The sequence below is a fragment of the Pollachius pollachius genome (genome assembly GCF_949987615.1).
Source record: "Pollachius pollachius genome assembly, chromosome: 3".
Lineage (NCBI taxonomy): Eukaryota > Metazoa > Chordata > Actinopteri > Gadiformes > Gadidae > Pollachius > Pollachius pollachius.
This window is the reverse complement of record NC_136936.1, coordinates 30,141,089-30,162,198: the sequence shown is the minus strand read 5'-3', so window position 1 is coordinate 30,162,198 and position 21,110 is coordinate 30,141,089. Positions and strand designations below refer to the sequence as shown.

Here is a 21,110-nt window from a genome sequence, read left to right as displayed (position 1 = left end):
ACTACTGGCTCAGGGTCCATCGTAGAGATGTCTCCATCTCCATCATCTCCATCATTTTCAGGCTCTGAAGTGGTAGTTGCACGCGCCCCATCTTTGCTGGCAGCACTCTCTCCCAAAATCTGAAAACAGACCAAAATCACAACTTTAAAAAATGTAATCCTTTCATGAAAATCCCCCATTCATGCATTATTTAAAAGACTGCTAGCAGCCAATATTTTCGAAATCTTTTCAATGTAGTCCGATGTATTTTTTTAGAGGTAGGTTTAGGTATTATAAGACTTACTGTGCAATGCTCCCGTTTTCGGGGCGCAGATTCTCTGCTAGTGCTGGACTCACTCCCGCCAGATGTTGCTGGTAGACTTGCATGCACAGATGGCACAGCTCCATTTGCGAGCCTAACCCACTCTCTTCGTCGAAATCCCAAGCGCAATTCCATCAGATCTCCTTGGTTGTAGCTGTCCGGTGTGAAGTGTTTTTCACACAACACCGTGTGTCTCGTCACCGAGGAGGCAGTGAAGTTGCTTCTCTTTGCCTGGACGAAACGTATCCAAGCACGGAAATGGTTGTCTTTCTTGTTTGGAAATCGGCGGACCCGATGGACAGACAAGTTGGAGTTGTTGCATCCAAAACAAACACAAGAATGAACCATTTTGACAACTCAAACCTACTCAACTACAACGATATTGACAAGCTCTTTTCTCCCTTACAACACTCCGACTACTAAACCCACACTGAGAATAGGTACAGCAGCGCCAATGTTTGCCTGTCGTTACATCATAGGCGCGTTCTCGAGGAAAGGGGTGGTTTTTGGGAGCCTAGCTTAGAATAGGTACATTTTTTTCCGTGGGTGTTGTAAAACATTTGTATTCCTGTGTATTTATTTTTAAATGTACATTTTCATACAATATTCTGTATGAATTAAGTTATACAGTTAACTAGAAAGTTGCTCTTTAAGGAAATGTGGGGATGAATATCATTCTCTGCGAAACTTTGCCTCTGGTGCGCAGACACATTTCATATAAGTGGTGTAATTCCCTGTAGCGTGGACATCACAGTTGGACATGCACGTCTTCAGGATCAATCCAGAATCAGTGAATCAGTTGATCTATTGATTCTATACAAACACACACTAATGGCGCATTTCCACCGAGCGGTGCGGTTAGGTCCGGTAGGTGTAGTGTGGTTAGGTGCGGCTCAGTTACGGCTCGCGTTTTCCACCGCCGACCGTAACCTTACGGTAGGGCGGGGTTTGTCTGGATGTGAGTATGCGTGCATGCTATGCGTAGGCTGAATCACAATCGCGTCAAGACAAATCTGATTGTCCAATACACGTTGAAGATGTGTATTGGGAGAGAGCCAATACGCATCTTCAATGTGTCTTGTCTCTCTCTCTCACCCCACTTAGCTAGCCTGGTTAGTGTTCCATTGGTAGTTGTGTTCCTACAAAGCTGAAATTACATGTTTAGTGTAAATTAGTTTGATGGCCTATATATTCTGTCTCTCTGTCTTTCTCTCCCTCTCTCTCTCTCGCTAGACGTTTTTACACTACCAAATATGCCCGTCTTATGCACGCCTATTTCCCGGCATGGTCCGCGCGTTTACACTGCCTGAGGTTAATCCCCGGCTTCAGCTAGCACCCCAATTTCCCCTCCCGGACCCTACACACATTGGTGGTTTCATTCTGATGTAAATGCCATTAGACAGCTCCGTGGTTCCAGGGGCGGGACTTGGGTAGACGTGTTGTTGTGTTGTCTAGACAGAGACAACACAGCGATATCAACATGAGTAGTTCTGACTGGAGAGACAGTGAAAACCGCAAGCTGCTGATCATGTGAGAGAAGGTGATGCAGTCGTATTTAACAAAGACAGGGAAAGATTGTGCGATATACGAGAAATATGTTTTTCATCCTCTAGATATAAAACAAGTGGTCAGCAAAATAAAAAATATGTTGGCGTTTTTGCACTTGGAAATAGCTAATCGCGTTTTTAGCCTACACTCAGATGTATACTCATTCTTGTATGCAAGTCTTTTGAATCAAAATAAAAAACATTTGTTGTATGCAAATTATTCGAAAGAGGTCTACTCTCTGTGCACAGACCCGCCTTCTCCAGTTAACCAAGAAAGCCCCATCGGTTTTAGACAGGCAAGGCAGTGAAATTGCCGGGCGTGCCAAGCCGCGACGAACCAGCTTGGCAGTGTAAAAAGGCCTTCTCTCTCTCTCTTTCTCGCTCTCTCTTAGCCTGGTTTGTGTTTCATTGGTAGTTTTCCTACAAAGCTCTTGCCTTTTGTCATATGCACAGAGCTGAAATTAATTTACATTTTTAGTGTAAATTTGTTTGAAATTGCATGAAATGACATTTTTTATGGTAATATATTGTTGTATGCATTTGTAATGAACAATACACATAATGAAGCAACTTGTGAAGAAATGTTTTGAGAGTGCATCTCTTAAAACTAGATTTTGAAAGACGTAATTGTATTTTCAGTACTCTCCCACCACTGGTGGCCTGCTAATAAATCCAATGAAAAAGAATAATGCGACACACTAAACAAAGAGCAACAATGTAGGACGTAGAAGAAGGAGCAAACTTTATCGCGACACTTTCTTCAATAAATGAAGCGTTCGCCGTTGTCCAGAAATACCTTGCGGGCACTGTGTTTGTTTGTTATTATCCCCCTGTCGCTCGGAAGTGACGATTCTGTTGACCAATCAACAGACGGCATGTGTATCTCCAACTTTTTGGCACCCTTTCAGACCGTTTGGTTCCCCAACGGAGGAGTACTGACAAATAGGTACGGACCCCGCCCACTTTTGGCAGTGGAAACGCGAACCGTACCGCACCTAATCGCACCTAACGGTACCGCTCCGCTTGGTGGAAACGCGCCATTACAGTCCGTGGTATTATCTGTTAAAGCTCCATTACCTACCTAGTCCAAACTGAACTCCGTACTGCTTTGTCTGTAAATGTTGTCAGTCTTATCTTAAAGCCATAGTACGCCTTTCAGCTGAACAATAACCAGACGCAGAGCACATATCACATTAACACAGCGTTTATCATGTTAACATAACATAACAACAATAACATAACGCATAGCATATATCATTTAACATAACACAACAACAATAACATAACGCAGAGCATATATCATGTAAACATAACATACCAACAATACCATAACAACAATAACACAACGCAGAGCGTGTATCATTTTAACATAACAACAATAACATAATGCAGAGCTTATATCATGTTAACATAATATAACAATAACATAAAAAAGAGCGTATATTATGTTACATAACAATAAAATTACGTGGAGTGTATATCATGTTAACATAAAGTAACAATAACATAACGCAGACATATATCATGTTAACATAATATAAAATACCGCAGAGCGTATATCATGTTAACATAACATAACAATTCAGTGTGTTTTAATGGCCCCGCCATCAACAAACTCTCCCAGGTAAGATGTTCTGTCTATAAACTGTATAAATTCCAATAATAAAAGCGAATAGATAATTCTCACGTCGACAACGCAACGGCAGGTCATTCATTTTATCATATAAAAACGGTTAAATTCAAACATCGCGCCGACCAGCATATCAACTCAAAAGTCACTTGAAAACATATAGAATTATGTCTATAGAGTCCACCACAAGACTACACTTTGTTGCTAAAATGTAATATTACTCTTCTCCTTGAGCCTCCCGAAATGTCTTTACACTTTGTTGCTTAAGCTTAATATTACTCTTCTCCTTGAGCCACCCGAAATGTCTTACGATATTGATATCCCCCCTGCCGACTGTTTCAGTTCAGTTTTATATTTCTAATTTTTTGTGTGTATGCTATGTGTGACTGTAGGCTACTGCTGCCTGTCTTGGCCAGGACACTTGAAGAGATGTTTAATCTCAATTGACGTATTCTTCTGGTAAAAATATGAATGAAATTAACATCTTAAACTCTCACGTCAGGCAGCCAATGTACAATCCGCAATCTTGATTTGCATGAATAGTATAATACTCTTTCCATTGAACAATTACCCCTGTAACCCATAAATTGACAAATTTTATAATGTAATCAAATGCTCACACACTAGCTGCTTTCAGCTAGTCTTTCTACTCCTTATTCACATAAAAGGTCATTTACATTTCCTATGGAGAAAATACTACCTCAGGGATAGTATTATTCAGGAGATCTTCAGGGTCTCCTGAATAAGAGATTTTAAAGACATAATTCACCATACTGTGTTATTGACATGACAGTGAATGCAATGTGTAAGTGTGGATTTACGGGTAGAACACTAAATAGCAGTGTAACGTGAGCTAGGTATATCATGGGCGTTGTGGTGTGACGTTTGGAAGAAGTTACTTGCGCATCAGATACGTGATGAAGATGGTCTCCTTAACATCTCACCCTTCTCTGTGTTCACGACATCGCTCTACCGTGTCTCACACACTCTGAGACACACACACTGAGCCATCATATATATTTGAGGAAGAATGATACCTTGAGGTGATGTAGAGATTAACTTTTTTGTTGCCTTGAATGTTTACGGTGCCTTTCAAAATAAATGGTAAACTAAGCAAAGCCTCACCCTCCCAGACCCAGGAGTTGAATGGGAGCTGTGATTACCACAGACCCTTCAGACAGGGAAGTTCTGGTCCCCCAATCAGTGCCATTGCTCTCTGACAAATAGAAAATGGCAATGAGGTTGGGTCAACCCTGATCACCTTCAGATGGACATGGCCTGATCTGTAATGGAATACCAGCAGATGATATAAACCGTTCTAAACAATGTTCTGTAGTTAAACTCATGTTACCATTTTTTTGCATCCAATGTTTTATGTTTACAGGCACAGATAACAATAATTAACAATAAGAAAACAGTACCACAGTCACTGATGGTACCTCCATAGAAGTTGGCAACTAATTAGTTGCAAATTACAAATTGGACAGGCAGTGTGGCTCATGTTGAAGAGATCTCCCAGCAGCAAAGTGGTCGGGTGTTTAGTTATTCTTTACCAAACACTAAGAACAAAACAGCAGTACATTAAGAGTAAATACTAATAGACCCAACGTGCAGGTGTGCAGTACTCTCTGCTCTATTATATAACAGACTACTGACACAATATAGTGTCACTACAGTACTGGCTGAACCTCTGGGCACAATGATCAACCTTAGAACACGTTTCAATTAGCCTCCACCTAGCAAAGGGCCAACATGTCAGTATTTGTCAGACCTTAGGAAAGAGCAATGTTTGAAGATCCTAATCCTAATGTTAAAGTCCAAACAAGATGGAGTCTCCTGTGGGGAGCCACAGAGAGGATGGTGGAGTGAGGAGTGAGGGAGGAGTGAAAGAGCTCCAGAGTGAGGAGTGAGGGTGGAGTGAAGGAGCTCCAGTGGGAGGAGTGAGGGTGGAGTGAAGGAGCTCCAGTGGGAGGAGTGAGGGTGGAGTGAAGGAGCTCCAGAGGGAGGGGTAAGGATGTGAGGGTGGGGTGGAGTGAGGGAGGAGTGAATGAGGAGTGAGGTAGAGTGAGGCAGTAGCTGTATGGGAGGGTGGCTTCAAATAAAAAATGGCATTCTCTGCGATCCAGGAAACTTTTATGATAGTAATGGATTCATCACCTAGCTCTAATCCACACTTAAGCAAAGCAAGCAAATAGGGTCTCGCATATTGACAATGATATGCATCTTATTTTCTCTATTTTTTTCTGTATTGATCGTATTGATCTTTTTGTCAACACATTTTTCCTGAACAACAAATACATTCAATGTTTAGCCTTTTCTTGTCTTCATTTGTATAAATCTAGCTACACACATAAAACAAAGCCTTAGCTAGTGTGTACTTTATTCAACTCGTCTTTTATGACCAAGCTTTGAAGACGTGACATTTCAATCCATACATCGGCATCTTCTGGTGCAGCCGCATGTTACAGCTCAGCTGGACAGAAGGTCCACACTGCCTCTAGAGCAGGTCATGTTACACCACTAGGGGGTCCACACTGCCTCTAGAGCAGGTCATGTTACACCACTAGGGGGTCCACACTGCCTCTAGAGCAGGTCATGTTACACCACTAGGGGGTCCACACTGCCTCTAGAGCAGGTCATGTTACACCACTAGGGGGTCCACACTGCCTCTAGAGCAGGTCATGTTACACCACTAGGGGGTCCACACTGCCTCTAGAGCAGGTCATGTTACACCACTAGGGGGTCCACACTGCCTCTAGAGCAGGTCATGTTACACCACTAGGGGGTCCACACTGCCTCTAGAGTAGGTCATGTTACACCACTAGGGGGTCCACACTGCCTCTAGAGCAGGTCATGTTACACCACTAGGGGGTCCACACTGCCTCTAGAGCAGGTCATGTTACACCACTAGGGGGTCCACACTGCCTCTAGAGCAGGTCATGTTACACCACTAGGGGGTCCACACTGCCTCTAGTATAGGTCATGTTACACCACTAGGGGGTCCACACTGCCTCTAGAGCAGGTCATGTTACACCACTAGGGGGTCCACACTGCCTCTAGTATAGGTCATGTTACACCACTAGGGGGTCCACACTGCTTCTAGAGCAGGTCATGTTACACCACTAGGGGGTCCACACTGCCTCTAGTATAGGTCATGTTACACCACTAGGGGGTCCACACTGCCTCTAGAGCAGGTCATGTTACACCACTAGGGGGTCCACACTGCCTCTAGAGCAGGTCATGTTACACCACTAGGGGGTCCACACTGCCTCTAGAGCAGGTCATGTTACACCACTAGGGGTCCACACTGCCTCTAGAGCAGGTCATGTTACACCACTAGGGGGTCCACACTGCCTCTAGAGTAGGTCATGTTACACCACTAGGGGTCCACACTGCCTCTAGAGCAGGTCATGTAACACCACTAGGGGGTCCACACTGCCTTTAGAGCAGGTCATGTTACACCACTAGGGGGTCCACACTGCCTCTAGAGCAGGTCATGTTACACCACTAGGAGGTCCACCTCTAGAACAGTCATGTTACAGCACCAGGAGGTGGGTCAAATTCTGTTCTGAAAGTGAGTGTGGACTGCCTCTGTAAATTCCATAGAGTAGGTCAATTGTGGTACAGCCCTTAGTCTCAGTTCCCTCTCAGCCTTCAGACGACACTCACCCCACCTAACAGGCACACCCACACATCCCACTATAACTAACTAACTAGAACTAGGTCTTTGTCTCACTCATCCCCACTATACTAATTAACTTACTATAACTCTGTGTCCCACACATCCCCACTATACTAACTAACTAACTATAACTAACTCTGTCTCTCTCTCAGGCCCGCCTGGTTGCCCACTCATCGCGCTCCTCTGTGGCCTCTGCCTCGGGGGCGTCTGTTAACTCCGCCTCCTCCATGGACTCATTGGACAGAGTGCTGCGCTGCGCCCAATCAGACGCCAACCACTCTTTGGCCACACCCCCTCCCGAAGGATCCAATCAGGGGCCGGCTAGTACAGAGGTACACGCCCACACACTGTTCTCCTGTCTCAAGTGACCTTCCTCTCTCTGTATCAACGGGAATACCCTGATGCAGCCATGCTCCCAGGAAAACCAGGATATCCACCGGTTGTACTGGACACCACCCAGTGTCCACTCGTAGGGGAATGTGATTGTTCTGGGCAGCTCCCAGTATAACCAGTAGAAATCTGTGGTTGTACTGGCAGCTCCCAGTATAACAGCTGCTGAGAGGGAACGGACAGTGCTGCCTAACTACATTCTGGTTGAAGAAGACCAAACGATCTTACTATTGGGACCTGGTGACCTGGTAACCATGACAACCAATAGCCTAAAGGGACCTCTCAAACAAAGTCATGATGCCTGATTACAATTAAACACACCTGCTTTAACAGACGCATCCACCAGCCTTCCCCAAAAGGCATACGATACGTTAAATTTACAGCTGCTTTAACGGTGCTTCGGCCAATCAGACATCAACCAGCCTTCACCTAAAGGCACACGTTTCATTTACAGCTGTGGGCTCCAGCTCCTGCTCCAGCTCCTGCCCCGCTGCCGGCCACTGCCGCTGGCAGTGGCCCGGCAGCCCCGCCCCGGCGCTGGCGACGCCCTGCTGGAGGTGGTGCTCCGGTGGAGGTGCCCCCCCGCGGCGTTGCTTTGGTAGCGGGGCTCCGGCTAGAGGCAAAACCGGGCAACAATCGCACGCAACAATCCCTTTCTCCTCCATTTCTCGGTCAATCTGAACTTCAGGGAGTCAAAGCAAAAGTTCCTTTCCCCCAATTCCTTCTCATCCATGGCCGAGATAACGGCCAAGTCTCGTGGTTGAAGTACCGGGAGTCCGCAAACGGCAGCAATCCCTCTCTCCTCCATGTTGCAGTTCAGTCTTTAGGCTACTTCAGATTGACGTGGAAGTGGAAGAACCAGAGACGTTGGAGAGCCTGACGCAGTCGTTTGAGATTCATAATATAATATCATAATATCATCCGGAGACACACACAGCTTTTGGCCGTGATAATATATATTATATTATATAGATATCTATATATTATATTATATTATTTTAATATAGAGCTCCAGGACTCCCGCCGGAGCACCTGGAGTGTTCTTTTGGCCAAAAGCTGTGTGCGCCTCCAGATGATATAATGAATCCGAGCCACTGCGATACATCCACTGTAAACACTAGCGCATGTTACCTTGGCTGCAAGCTGCTCAGGGCCACATCCCCAACCTCCACCTTGACCCGCCTCTCTCCTCCTCATTAGCAAGACACAGATACAGAAACGGAACGTTTGTGAAAAGCTTGTTTCAGGACTGGGTCGTAGTGGATGTAATTCTGCACCAAGGCTGAATTTCTTTAACGTCTTCAAATACTGTATTAGGGGCCCACTAACACCTATATAAAAGCATCCATAAAGTAGCATGCCATGGGACCTTTAAATGATAAAATCATATTTCATTGTAGAGCTGCCAGCAACGCTCTGATTGGTTCTCGCTCTGTGAGTAGCCCCTCCTCCCGTGCTCTGAATCATGCTCATCAAGTCCTATTTAGTAGCCGATGAGTGTTCTGACCACAGATAACAGCACTGGGCTATCCCTCATAACGATCTATACCGGTTAGCTGTAAACTACACCTCATAACTATCTATAACGGTTAACTGTAAACTACCCCTCATAACTATATACCATTTAGCTTTTAACTACCCCTCATAACTATCTATAATGGTTAGCTGTAAAATTCCCCTCATAGCTATTGTGGCAACCCTGCCCCAGGAATGTCTCGGTTGCTCAGGAATCACCAAACGCCCAGGTCCGTTCAAAGCCAAAAAGAGGCATTAATTTGAGGAATAACAGAAACCGCGTGGGTTGGTGCCCAACGTGGGATAAACGAAAATAATACTAATCACTCCGTGAGCCACGGGAGACTCCAAGTGATTGTCTCTACAGCCGGGCCGGTCTCGTCCCTGGAGAGGGAGGTCGCTCCCGTCGGTAGCGCTGTTCCAGCGGTGCGTTCCTTGTCGGCGTACGCCGTCCGGGTGTGCGGGTTCCCTCGGAACCGCTGGGGAAAGGTCTGCTAGATCCACTCGTCTACCCGTCCGTATCGGGTCCTGGGGGTTTCCTGCTCCGCTCGGGCTCCCAGTTCTCTCCCTGGACGCTCTCTGGCTCCGACTGGGGGATGTCGGCGGTATACGCCATCCACCACCACTCCCGAGGGTTTGGGACCGGGTTGCCACACTATCTATACTGGTTAGCTGTTACCTACCCATCATTATCTTCAGAGGTTTTGGTAGTCAACTCATCTAACAGTCAGCAAGTTAACGTTATGGAACTTTCTATTTCGTTATGGAAATTCCATTTGAATTAAATTAGCATTAAATGTGCCTAGGCTTAACTAGAATAAGCTTTTAAATAAACTTGATTTCTGAGTCACGACAGATTGTTTTCCACTGGCAATGATGGAGAAGACCACAACTCCCATGATCCCCCCCTTTCTCAGGCTCTCATCAACTTCTTTAGTTGTTGTTTTGATGAGCGACCTCCAGCGGTTAAAATAATGTGGCGATCATACCAGAAGCGGAGGCAGGTATCAGGTGTAACAGCCGGTTGGCTTTATTCCACGAACTTCGCAAACTTTACAACAGTTAACAAGGCACATATGTATCGCTCTACACCCACGTTTCACACACTCCTACTCGGAGCTCGCACAGGAAGACACCCACACACACTGCGCAACCTCCCCCAATCACAAGCCCCCATGTTGCTGGACCTAGTAACCCTGCTTGTGATTGGACTACAGCGCTGTCACTCACTAGTACACATACCAGGGTCGCTACACTACCCCCCCACCACAAAGATCCTCGCCCTCGAGGATCTTTTTTTTTTTTTTTTTTTTTTTAATGTCCAACATTTCTTTTACTAACTAGGAAGATCTGGGCAGACTGCCATCACTTCCAGTGAGCCCAGGGCGCATTCTTGCCCTTCTAAGAACTCGGGTCTCACTCCTAACTACTCCTCTTCCCAGAGAGTGTCTACAAAGTCCCTGTAACGCCCCGGGGGTCTCCTCTGACGGCGGGGCCGCCCTCCTTCCTGGGCTGGAGCACCTGGACCAGGGGCTGAGTTGCTCTCCCCGTGAGGAGGGGACTGTGACGGTGAGGGGGGTGGTTCAGCTGGGTCTGGGCCTGACGGGGGCCTCAGAGTGAGCTCTGGCGGAGTTGGGGGTGGGGGTCCTGGCGTCCCAGGCCGGGAAATGGAGGCGTCGCCATTTGGATGAGACGTGGGAGGCTGAATAGGCGAGGCTGGTGTCCCCTCTGCTTGCCCCTGTGAGCCCCCACGGTACGGGGCCAACCGGTCTCGATGAAGCGCCACCCTCCTCCCCCTGCCGGGGAGCTGCACCCTGTACACCACCTCTCCCCACCTCTCCAGTATCTTGCAAGGGCCCACCCACTGGCTCTCAAGCTTAGGGCACCGCCCCTTTTTCCTCTGAGGGCTGAAGACCCAGACCAGTTCCCCAGCCCGAAAATGTCTCACGTCATAATTACGCTTCTGCCTCAGCCCAGCTTGCTGCTGCTGTTTCCGGGCAAAAGCGTGGGCCAAATCCAGGCGGTCCTGCAGCCTCCTGGCATACTCTGGACCTGGGGGGGCCTCTGGGGAGTCTGGTGGACGGCCAAACGACAGCTCGGCAGGGGTACGGAGCTCTCTCCCCAGCATGAGAAGAGAGGGCGTACAGGAGGTGGTTTCCTGCATGGCAGAGCGGCAAGCCATGAGCACCAGGGGTAGGTGGTCGTCCCAATCTCGCTGGTGCTGTGACGTGATGATGGCCAGCTGCTGGCCCAACGTGCGATGAAACCGCTCCACTAAGCCATCGCTCTGAGGGTGCAAGGGCGTGGTGCGGGTTTTGTGCATCCCTAGGCGCTCACACATAGAGGCAAAAACCCGGGACTCAAAATTCCTCCCCTGGTCGCTGTGAATGGTCTCCGGCACTCCAAAACGGCTGAACATGCCTTCCACTAGCGCATCGGCCACCGTCACTGCCTCCTGATCGGGAATAGCGTAAGCTTCGGGCCATTTAGTGAAGTAGTCGATGGCCGTGAGTACATAGCGGTTACCCTTGTCGGAGCGAGGCAGCGGCCCTACTACATCCACCGCCACCCTCTCCATGGGGGCTCCCACTGTATGCTGCTGGAGCGGGGCATGAGAACGACCGGGGGGACCCTTACGTGCTGTACAGGCATCGCAGCGGCGGCAGAAGTCCTCTACGTCCCGCCGACACTGGCCCCAGTAGAAGCTCTGGCGAAGGCGTCTAAGTGTCTTAGTCACCCCAAAGTGCCCCGAACCTGCAGCTCCATGCATGGCCTCCAACACTGCCTCTTGCAGGCCATGGGGGACCACGACCTGCCATCTCTGTTCTCCTGTTGCTGGTTGTGACCACGCCCGCTGTAGTACCCCCTGACACAGCCGCAGAGCCCTGAATTTGGCCCACAGCCCCTTGGTTATTGCTGAGAACCTTGCCACTTCCTCCCATGGTGGCCGCTGCTGAGCCTCCACCCACTGTAGCACAGGTTTAAGGTCGGGGTCCTGCTCCTGTTGCTGCCTCCATTCAGCTGGGTCGACCATCTGCAGCTCGCGGCAGATGAGTTCTTCTACCCGACGCACAGCGGCACAGCCCCCGTTTTCCTCCTGCAGTTCTCTCTCACGAGTCTCTCTCCGCTCGCAATACTGGCACCCCACCGCGGCACACGGGCGATGTGACAGGGCATCGGCGTTGGTGTGGCGGGCCCCCGGCCGATGCTCCACGGTGAAGTTGAAAGCCTGGAGCTCTTCTATCCACCTGGCGACCTGTCCCTCTGGCTCTTTGAATGTCATGAGCCACTGGAGAGCCGCGTGGTCTGTCCTCACTCTGAACAGTGGGCCGCACAGACAGTACTTGAAATGCCTGATGGACAGCACTACAGCCAAGAGCTCCCTGCGGGTGACACAGTAGCGCCTTTCAGCCTTGTTGAACGCTCGGCTGAAATATGCCACCACCCGTTCCCCATCGGGGCCAGTCTGGGACAGCACACCACCCACCCCCGAGCCACTAGCGTCCGTATCCAGGAGGAATGGCAAGGAGGGATCAGCTGGGGCAAGAACCGGGGCTTCGCTCAGAGCCCGTTGAAGGCTGGTGAAGGCCTCCTGACACTGCTCGGTCCAGAGAAAGTCGCAGTCTTTTTGTAGCAGCTGAAACAGGGGGGCAGCGGTGCAGGAGAAGCCCCGTACGAACCTCCTGTAGTACGAGGCTAGGCCCAAGAAGCTCTTCAGCTGCTTCTGGTTGGTGGGTGCTGGCCAATCGGTGACAGCCTGCACCTTGTTCCCCAGAGTGCCAATGCCCTCCTCTCCCACCTTGTGACCCAAAAAGGTTACCTCTCGCTGCATGAAGTGGCACTTTTCTGGGTGAAGCTTAAGGCCAGCAGTCCTTATCCTCTCCAGCACTTGACGCAGGGCTCCCAGAGCTGTCTCGAAGGAACTTCCATGAGCCAGGATGTCGTCGAGGTATACCAGGCACTGTTGCCGGGGGACCCCGGCCAGCACCCTGTCCATCAACCTCGCGAAGGTGGCTGGGGCATTACAAAGGCCAAAACTAAGGACCTTGAACTGCCACAGCCCCCGCCCTGTGCAAAACGCTGTTTTGGGTCTTGCCTCTGGGGAGAGGGGAACCTGGTAATAGCCGCTGCGGAGGTCCAAGGAGGAGAACCAAGAGGACCCGGAGACCAGGTCCAGAGACTCGTCTATGCGCAGCAGGGGGTAGGAGTCTTTCCGGGTTATCCCGTTCACCGGCCGGTAGTCCAGACAGAGCCTCCAACCGCTCACCTTCTTGGGGACCATGACAACGGCGGCGGCCCAGGGGCTGTCTGAGGGCTCGATGATGCCTGCCTGCAGTAGGTTACGAACTGCCTCATCGCAAGCCTCTTGACGAGCCAGGGGGAGGCGGCGAGGCCGGCACTTGATGGGGCGTGCGTCCCCCGTGTCGATGTCGTGATGTACTAGGTGAGTCAACCCCACCTCCTCGTCGCTCATGGCAAAGCTGTCTTTGAATTCTAGTAACAGCTGCCACAGCTCCTCCTGCTGTTGAGGGTCCAGGCCGCCACAGTTCTTCCTCCATATATCTCTCACAGCCGATATTTCCCCCTCTCTCTCTGTATTGGTCGAAAGTGACCGGGACGTGGTCGCGTGTACGGTGGACGTGGTCCCTGAAGGGGTGCTGTTGACTCCAGCCTCCACCGTTCCTCTGGGCTGCAGCTGTGAGGCTTTTGTAAGAAGAGGGGGAGAAGGTGAGAGGGGGGGGGTCGCACCTGATGGGGGGGTCGAGTTGAGAGAGGGGCCGACACTCCGAGTGGGAGTGGCAGGAGGGAGGGACGCGGCGGGGGTGATGTTGAGAGCTGCCCCTATTGATTCACCAGCCGGTGTGAAAAGTCTGACAGGGGGTGTGACAAGGGTGTCTATGGGCAACATAGTGACGACTGGTCCCCCTCGGAAACTCACCAGGCCCCTCCCAAAGTCCAGGACACATCCTGTAGCTTTTAGAAAGTCCAAACCCAGAATACAGGGTTCCTGAACGGCAGCTATCCATAGCAGGTGACGTACCGCCCACCCCCCTATAGTCACTGAAAACCTGCTTTTTCCTGTCAGGGGAGCTAGTTCCCCGGTGACGGTGCGCAGCCACTTGGCGGTCGGCTCCAACTGGGTCCCCCCAGGCACCACATCAGGTCTCACCAAGGAAACTGTCGCCCCAGAGTCTACTAGAGCCAGACATGGTACACCCTCCACAGTGACTGAAATATAGCACGACTCACCCACCGAGGCACGCCCCACTAAGATGTCAGGTACCAAGCTGGTGTCATCGTCTGCTGTGGAGGCTGGCTGGGAGGTAGGGGAAGGGGGTGGAGTCCGCATATTCCCTTCTACGCGGACCCGGAGCCGTTTCCCTGAGCCGGGCGCTGTTTAGGGCACTCTCTAGCCAAATGCCCTGGCTGTCCACACTCCCAGCAGACTCTGGGCCCTGGCCGCGGCCGTCGTACGGGCTGTAGTGACATAGCTCTGATCAGTTCGGTCATTTCAGCCGCCCAGGCCGGTTTCTCCTCCACTGTGGGGCCCCCGGCTGCCGTCCTCACCGCCAGCGGGCTTTCTTTTACGCTGCTCCCTGCAGCTACTCCCCATACGATCTCCCTCTCTGCAGCCATCTCCAGGGCTGACTGTAAGGTCCGTGGGTGCTGCAGCTGAACCTGAACCCGCAGTTCAGAGGGGAAAAGGGCTCGGATGAACTGGTCACGGGCTAGTTCGCTCTGTACCCCCGGTGGCATGTGTGCGTAAGCCCGCCTGGTCAGACTCTCTATGTCGTTGGCCAGTACACGTAACGGCTCCCCGGTCCTTCTGCATCGATTATTTAGTTCATTACGAAGGAGCTCTGGTTATAAACATTGTCCAAAACGCCTCTGTAGGGCCCCTACTAAAGCCGTGTAACAGTGTCTGTCTTCGGGGTTGAGCAGTAGGAGACAAGTCAGCGCTTCGTCAGTGAGGCAGAGTGCTAGCTGTAGGGCTTTAGCTTCTGTCGACCACCCCACTGCATGAGCTAACAACTCAAATTGTGCATGAAAAGCCTCCCAGTCTGACCTGCCAGAGTACTTGGGTGTTTTAACGGAGGTAACAGAAGCGGGAAGATGAACGCTGTTTACCTCGCGCTGTTCTCTCTCTCCGGTAGAGAGAGGGTTGTTGCGCCGCGTGAAAGACGGCGTCATGCTCGACTCGTGAGCTATTTCCACCACCGTCTCTCTCCGGCTCTCCTTCGCCTCACGTGCAGCTCTCTCGTACCCGCTGGCGGTTCCCGACCAACCGTAGGCTCCTTCCTCCACGTCTCTCCTCTCCTCCTTCACTGTTGTCCCGCCAAAGTCCTCCATAACGTGCAGCTAGCGAGATGGCTAATCTTCTGCTGTGGCTAGGCTAGCTCCCGACCGGATCCTTATTTAACGTCCGAAGTCACTTCTGACACCAGTGTGGCGATCATACCAGAAGCGGAGGCAGGTATCCGGTGTAACAGCCGGTTGGCTTTATTCCACGAACTTCGCAAACTTTACAACAGTTAACAAGGCACACATGTATCGCTCTACACCCACGTTTCACACACTCCTACTCGGAGCTCGCACAGGAAGACACCCACACACACTGCGCAACCTCCCCCAATCACAAGCCCCCATGTTGCTGGACCTAGTAACCCTGCTTGTGATTGGACTACAGCGCTGTCACTCACTAGTACACATACCAGGGTCGCTACAATAACTTCATAAACCTCCAGCAGCTCTGTTGTTAAACTCTGTGAGGATTCAAGTACCCAGTGATCAACACCGGATCACAATAAGTCCAAAGGCTTTTTGTTTGTTTCTACGAATTGCAGACACACAGAACTTGCATGTGTGAGCACATAAAACATTTGAACCCACAGGTACTACTCGCACATGATTCAAAACTCTTCAAAACACTGAAACACTTAACCCTTACACACACGCTAGACCTGTGCACACACACACTGTACCTGTGCACACACAGGCTGTACTTGATACAAACTGGTGTTGGGAGGAGTCGGTGAACAAGATGACAGGGGAGAACAAGGCTTTAAGGGGAGCACTCGAGAGACCTCAGTGTTTCAGTTTGGCATGTCGGTGTAACCAAAATTCACTTAATTATTCATTTTTTGTGATACAATATTGTTGATATATCAGTTTAGTGTTCATATTTAGTGTATGAATGCATTTATTGTTTATATTGTTTTGAGTTTATTGTTAAGATATAACCTCGATTTTGGCTTGATAATTGTGTGTCGTATTGTTCGCAAGTACTTTGGCCAAACGTGTCTGTGAACTGTCTCCATCTTCTTCTCTTAATCACACAATAGTTCTTGCAGCCTGTAACAAAGCACTCAATTTATCCATTGCTGCTATTTAACAATCTCCTCTGTTCTCCCTCTCTCATGCTCTGGCTTTCCCTCCTTCTATGTCTCTCTTCCCCCCCCCCCATGTCTCTCTCTCTCACTGTCTCTCTCTCCAAAGCATTCCTATCTGGACAGTGAGACCTCTCTGATTCTAAAGAACATGGCGGGGAAGCCTTCCCACCTGCTCACTAAGGTGACGCCTCCTCCTGCCCTATTAGTCACATTTAACCCCTTCTGTATGAGCCAATAAGCATCCATTCCCTTCTCTGAACAACTGTTATCGATATCCTCTGTATGTCTGTCTGTCTTTCTGCCTTTCTGCATGTTTCTCTATCTGCATGCCTGATTTACTCTCTGTCTGCCTGATGACCAGTCTATCTGTATGTGTGTCTGTTGTTCTCTCTGTTGGTATTCAGGTTTGTTTCACTACCCAAACACATTTGGGTAGTGAAACACATTGCTAGCATGTTTGAGGGCAAGTTAGCATGGTACAGAAGCTAACTTTGTAGCTCTAGTCTGTGTGTGTGTGTGTGTGTGTGTGTGTGTGTGTGTGTGTGCGTGTGTGTGTGTGTGTGTGTGTGTGTGTGAGTGTGTTTACAGGGCTGATCTGGGTACAGTAGTGAGGTAATGAGAAGTCACAGCGTGCGTTTACAGGGGTGATCTGGTATACAATAGTGAGGTAATGAGGAGTCACAGCGTGTGTTGACAGTGCTGATCTGGGCACAGTAGTGAGGTAATGAGGAGTCACAGCGTGTGTTTACAGGTCTGCTCCTCCGTAATGGTCTGTAATCCTCTCTGCTCCTGGGTTATGGTCTGTACTCCTCTCTGCTCCTGGGTAATGGTCTGTTCTTCTCTCTGCTCCTCGGTAATGGTCTGTACTCCTCTCTGCTCCTCGGTAATGGTCTGTTCTCCTCTCTGCTCCTCGATAATGGTCTGTACTCCTCTCTGCTCCTCGCTGTTAGCTGGCTTAATGTGGGTCAACAGAATCACAAACTACACACAATATACAAAACATTTCAGCCATACAGAATATTGGAGCTAGTCGACTATATAAGTCGACTATATAAGTCAACAATTTAAACCTTAGTCACAGCAGGAGCTCAGTGTTATTAATATTAAATTAAGAAGGATTAACTGCTTTACTTAGTTTTGTTAAAATAAACAAAGATTATAAATGTGTGTGTGTGTGGAGGTGTATGCCTATTGGCAAAAGTGGAACAGCCCTAACCCCTTTAAGCCAAACACATGTGCACAGTTCACACATACATATGGGCTTGCACACACATGCACATGCAAGGTACACGCACATATATGCATAACACCACCAATAAGCTAGTGTTTTTATTATGGGGGGAGAGAGGAGGATGAGGAAAGAAAGAAGGTCAATAGATTGAGGAAGGACTTTATGAATAGAGAGGGAGGGAGATACAGATTGTGATAGATAGATAGATAGATAGATAGATAGATAGATAGATAGATAGATAGATAGATAGATAGATAGATAGATAGATAGATAGATAGATAGATTGAGATGATAGATAGGTAAAGAGAGAGAGAGAGAGCGAGAGGAAGAGTGAGGTTGAGGATAGGATAGATAAGGATAGATAAAGAGATAAGCTCTAGATAAGCCCCTCCCTTTTATTCACTCTCTCTCCCTCATCCAGGACCAAGATGTTGAATATGTTCCAGTCAGATGGACAGACACACAGAGAGACAGGAAGACAGAGTGTCAGGTAGCCAGAGAGACAGGCAGATACAGAGATACAGGAAGACAGAGTGACAGGCAGATACAGAGAGCCAAGACGACAAAGATACAGAGAGACAGAGAGACTAGAAGACAGAGAGACAGGAAGATAGAGAGACAGGCAGACAGAGAGACAGGAAGACAGAGACAGGCAGACAGACAGACAGACAGACAGACAGAAAGAGTGACAGGAAGACATACCTGGGACCTGGAATGTGTAGTCCTGATGAGTCGTGTGTAGGTCTGATATATTGGTTGAATATCCAGATAGTGGCATAGGAGCTCGGCGCTTCATGAGCTGGGAGCTTCAGGAGTTTGGAGCTTCATGAGTTTGACCTGTAGTCATGTGCATCTGGAGGGGAATCCAAGGGACTTTATGGACCTTTGCTGAACCTTTCCTCTGAAGAGCCAGAAGCCTGATGTCACGATGAACTCCTATTGGAAGAATAAGGTAAGACAGACTGAGATAGAAACGCTGAGTTAGACCAGGGGAGGGAGACCAGGTCAGACAGACCAGGTGAGTGACACCTGGTCACTTAGACCAGATGAGTGAGACCTGGTTGCTTAAAACAGGACAGACAGACCAGGTGACTGAGACCTGGTCACTTAGACCACGTCAGACAAACCAGGTGAGTGAGACCTAGTCAGTTAGACCAGGTGAGTGAGACCAGGTCAGTTAGACCAGGTTAATTAGACCAGTTGAGGGAGACCTCATCACTTAGACCAGGTGAGTGAGACCAGTTGAGTGAGACCTGGTCCCTTATAACAAGTCAGATAGACCAGGTGAGTGAGACCTGCTAAGATAGACCAGGTGAGTTAGACATGGTCACTAAGACCAGGTCAGATAGAACAGCTGAGAAAGTTATATCTAGTGAGTTTGTTAGACTAAGTTAGTTAGACCAAGTAGCCTAGTAACACAAGGTGAGATGGACCAAGTGAGTTATACTAAGTGAGTTAGTTAGACAAGGTTACTTAAACCAGGTGAGGTTGACCAGTTGAGTCACAGCGTAGTCCAGTTAGTCTGAATCAGAATGAAGTTGATACGGTTACTTTCTCATCTTGAGCAAAATTAAATTGATACTTTAGGTTAGTTTCTCTATAGTCTGGAGAGAATGAAGTTGAAACTTCAGGTTAGTTTCTCATCTGGAGCAGAATGAAGTTGATACTTTAGGTTAGTTTCTCATCTGGAGCAAAATGAACTTGATAATTTATGTTAGTTTTTCATCTGGATCAGAATTAACTAGATACTTAAGGTTATTTTCTCATCTGGAGCAGAAAAAACTTGATACGTTAGGTAAGATTGACATCTGGAGTAGAATGAACTTGATACTAGGGATGGGAATCGAGAACCAGTTCTTGTTCAGAACCGGTGCCCAGTGAACCAATTCCTTGGAATCGTTAGCATGCCTGCTTAATGATTCCGCTTATCGGTTCCGGTCGTTCCAAATGCGTCACGATGTCACACACGCGCTGCTTTGTTTTGGTTCAGAACGCAGCAAGCATGGCGCTGTCGCACCAAAATTGTACCGGGTGCGAAAATTGTACCGCCTACATAATCCGCGTTCGAAAATTCCAAACCTGCCTGGCAACGGACGATCGCGTCGAACGTTGCCTGGCAACGGACGATCGCGTGAACGATGACAGGAATGTTCATGAACATTCGCGCTCATTCATTGAGCGTCACAAGACGAAATAACATTAAACAGATAATTTATTTTACTAATGACATTTATAAGCGTTGCTCACTTTATATTTGTATTGTATTTAATTATTTAATCGCATTAAGTTAGTAAACTGAGTGTATTAACACAAGCTAGCTAGACTATGATACACTTTAAACACTGTTTACTAGCTAAATTCAATACAATACAAATATTAAGAAAAAATAAGTTATCTGTATTATGTTATTTCGTCTTTGGCAACATGAGCGCGAATGTTTTTTGAAACCTGCCTGGCAACGGACAATCGCGTTGAACGATGACCTAATGTTTCGAACGCGGATTACGTTGGCGGTACAATTTTCGCCCCCAGTACAATTTTGGTGTGACAGCGCCGAGGCAGAAGCGCTCTTAAGCTTGGTTGTATTTCACATGAAAAGACGACAATATGGCCAACAATTGTAAAGTTTCAATTTCGTCAAAGGAGGGAACTGTAGTGCCGGAGGAAAAGGAGGACGTAGGCAGCGTAATAATAACTGTTTTAATCCAAAAACGACAGAGCAGAACAATCACTCGCAGCGCATGGCTAGAACTCGTGCAACCGCATAACCCGTCCCCCTAGACCCCCGTGACTCATAGCCAGTTCCCTCCCTCTCGATCAGTAAGAGGGGAACACGAACCCATAATGTAGTCACTACAGAACTACCTCCAAAATGCAGAAACATTTGGCTACACAGCATGCAATTCATTTGCAGGAATGTCGCGTGTTTGATACACTACTAACTAGAGACGCAAGTGAGTGAAGCAGCAGCGGAGCTATCGGGACGCCATCTGTTATTAATGCCGGATGTGTGTGTGTGTGTGTATATATATATATATATACTAAACAGTTATATATAATAATTGGTAGTATAAAGGGTATGAATACATAATGTGGAAAGAATACGTAACTGAATTCACATGTATTAAAAATGAGTAACGTTATTACCTTATATAACCGATCCACCGTCTCTTCACAGAAGACTTATTTTTTTATGTCAGTTGAACTTTGTTACAAGTTGAATGCAAATGAGCACTGTTAATATTCTAAAAGGCACAAGCTCTTACTTGACTGCTTTCAGTCTGTGTTTTTAGTTGTATGGCACATAAAGATGGCATTTGGGCTTAAAAAGCCAAACATATCTTTTATCGTCTAGACAAATTAATGTGAAAATGTACAATTTCCTCTTCTGATCAGATATTAAAGAGAGTTGATACAAACAAT

At 48.2% G+C, this 21,110-nt stretch overlaps 1 protein-coding gene across 1 annotated transcript in view; it reads left to right on the top strand.

Annotated features, from left to right (window-relative positions):
• The window catches only part of raph1a (Ras association (RalGDS/AF-6) and pleckstrin homology domains 1a), a 97,730-nt gene that overhangs the window by 47,973 nt on the left and 28,647 nt on the right, over positions 1–21,110 (top strand). Inside the window, exons 7-8 of the mRNA XM_079733772.1 lie at positions 7,313–7,492; positions 16,563–16,637. Of these exons, the coding sequence (XP_079589898.1) occupies positions 7,313–7,492; positions 16,563–16,637 (255 nt within the window). The remainder of the gene's footprint in view (positions 1–7,312; positions 7,493–16,562; positions 16,638–21,110) is intronic.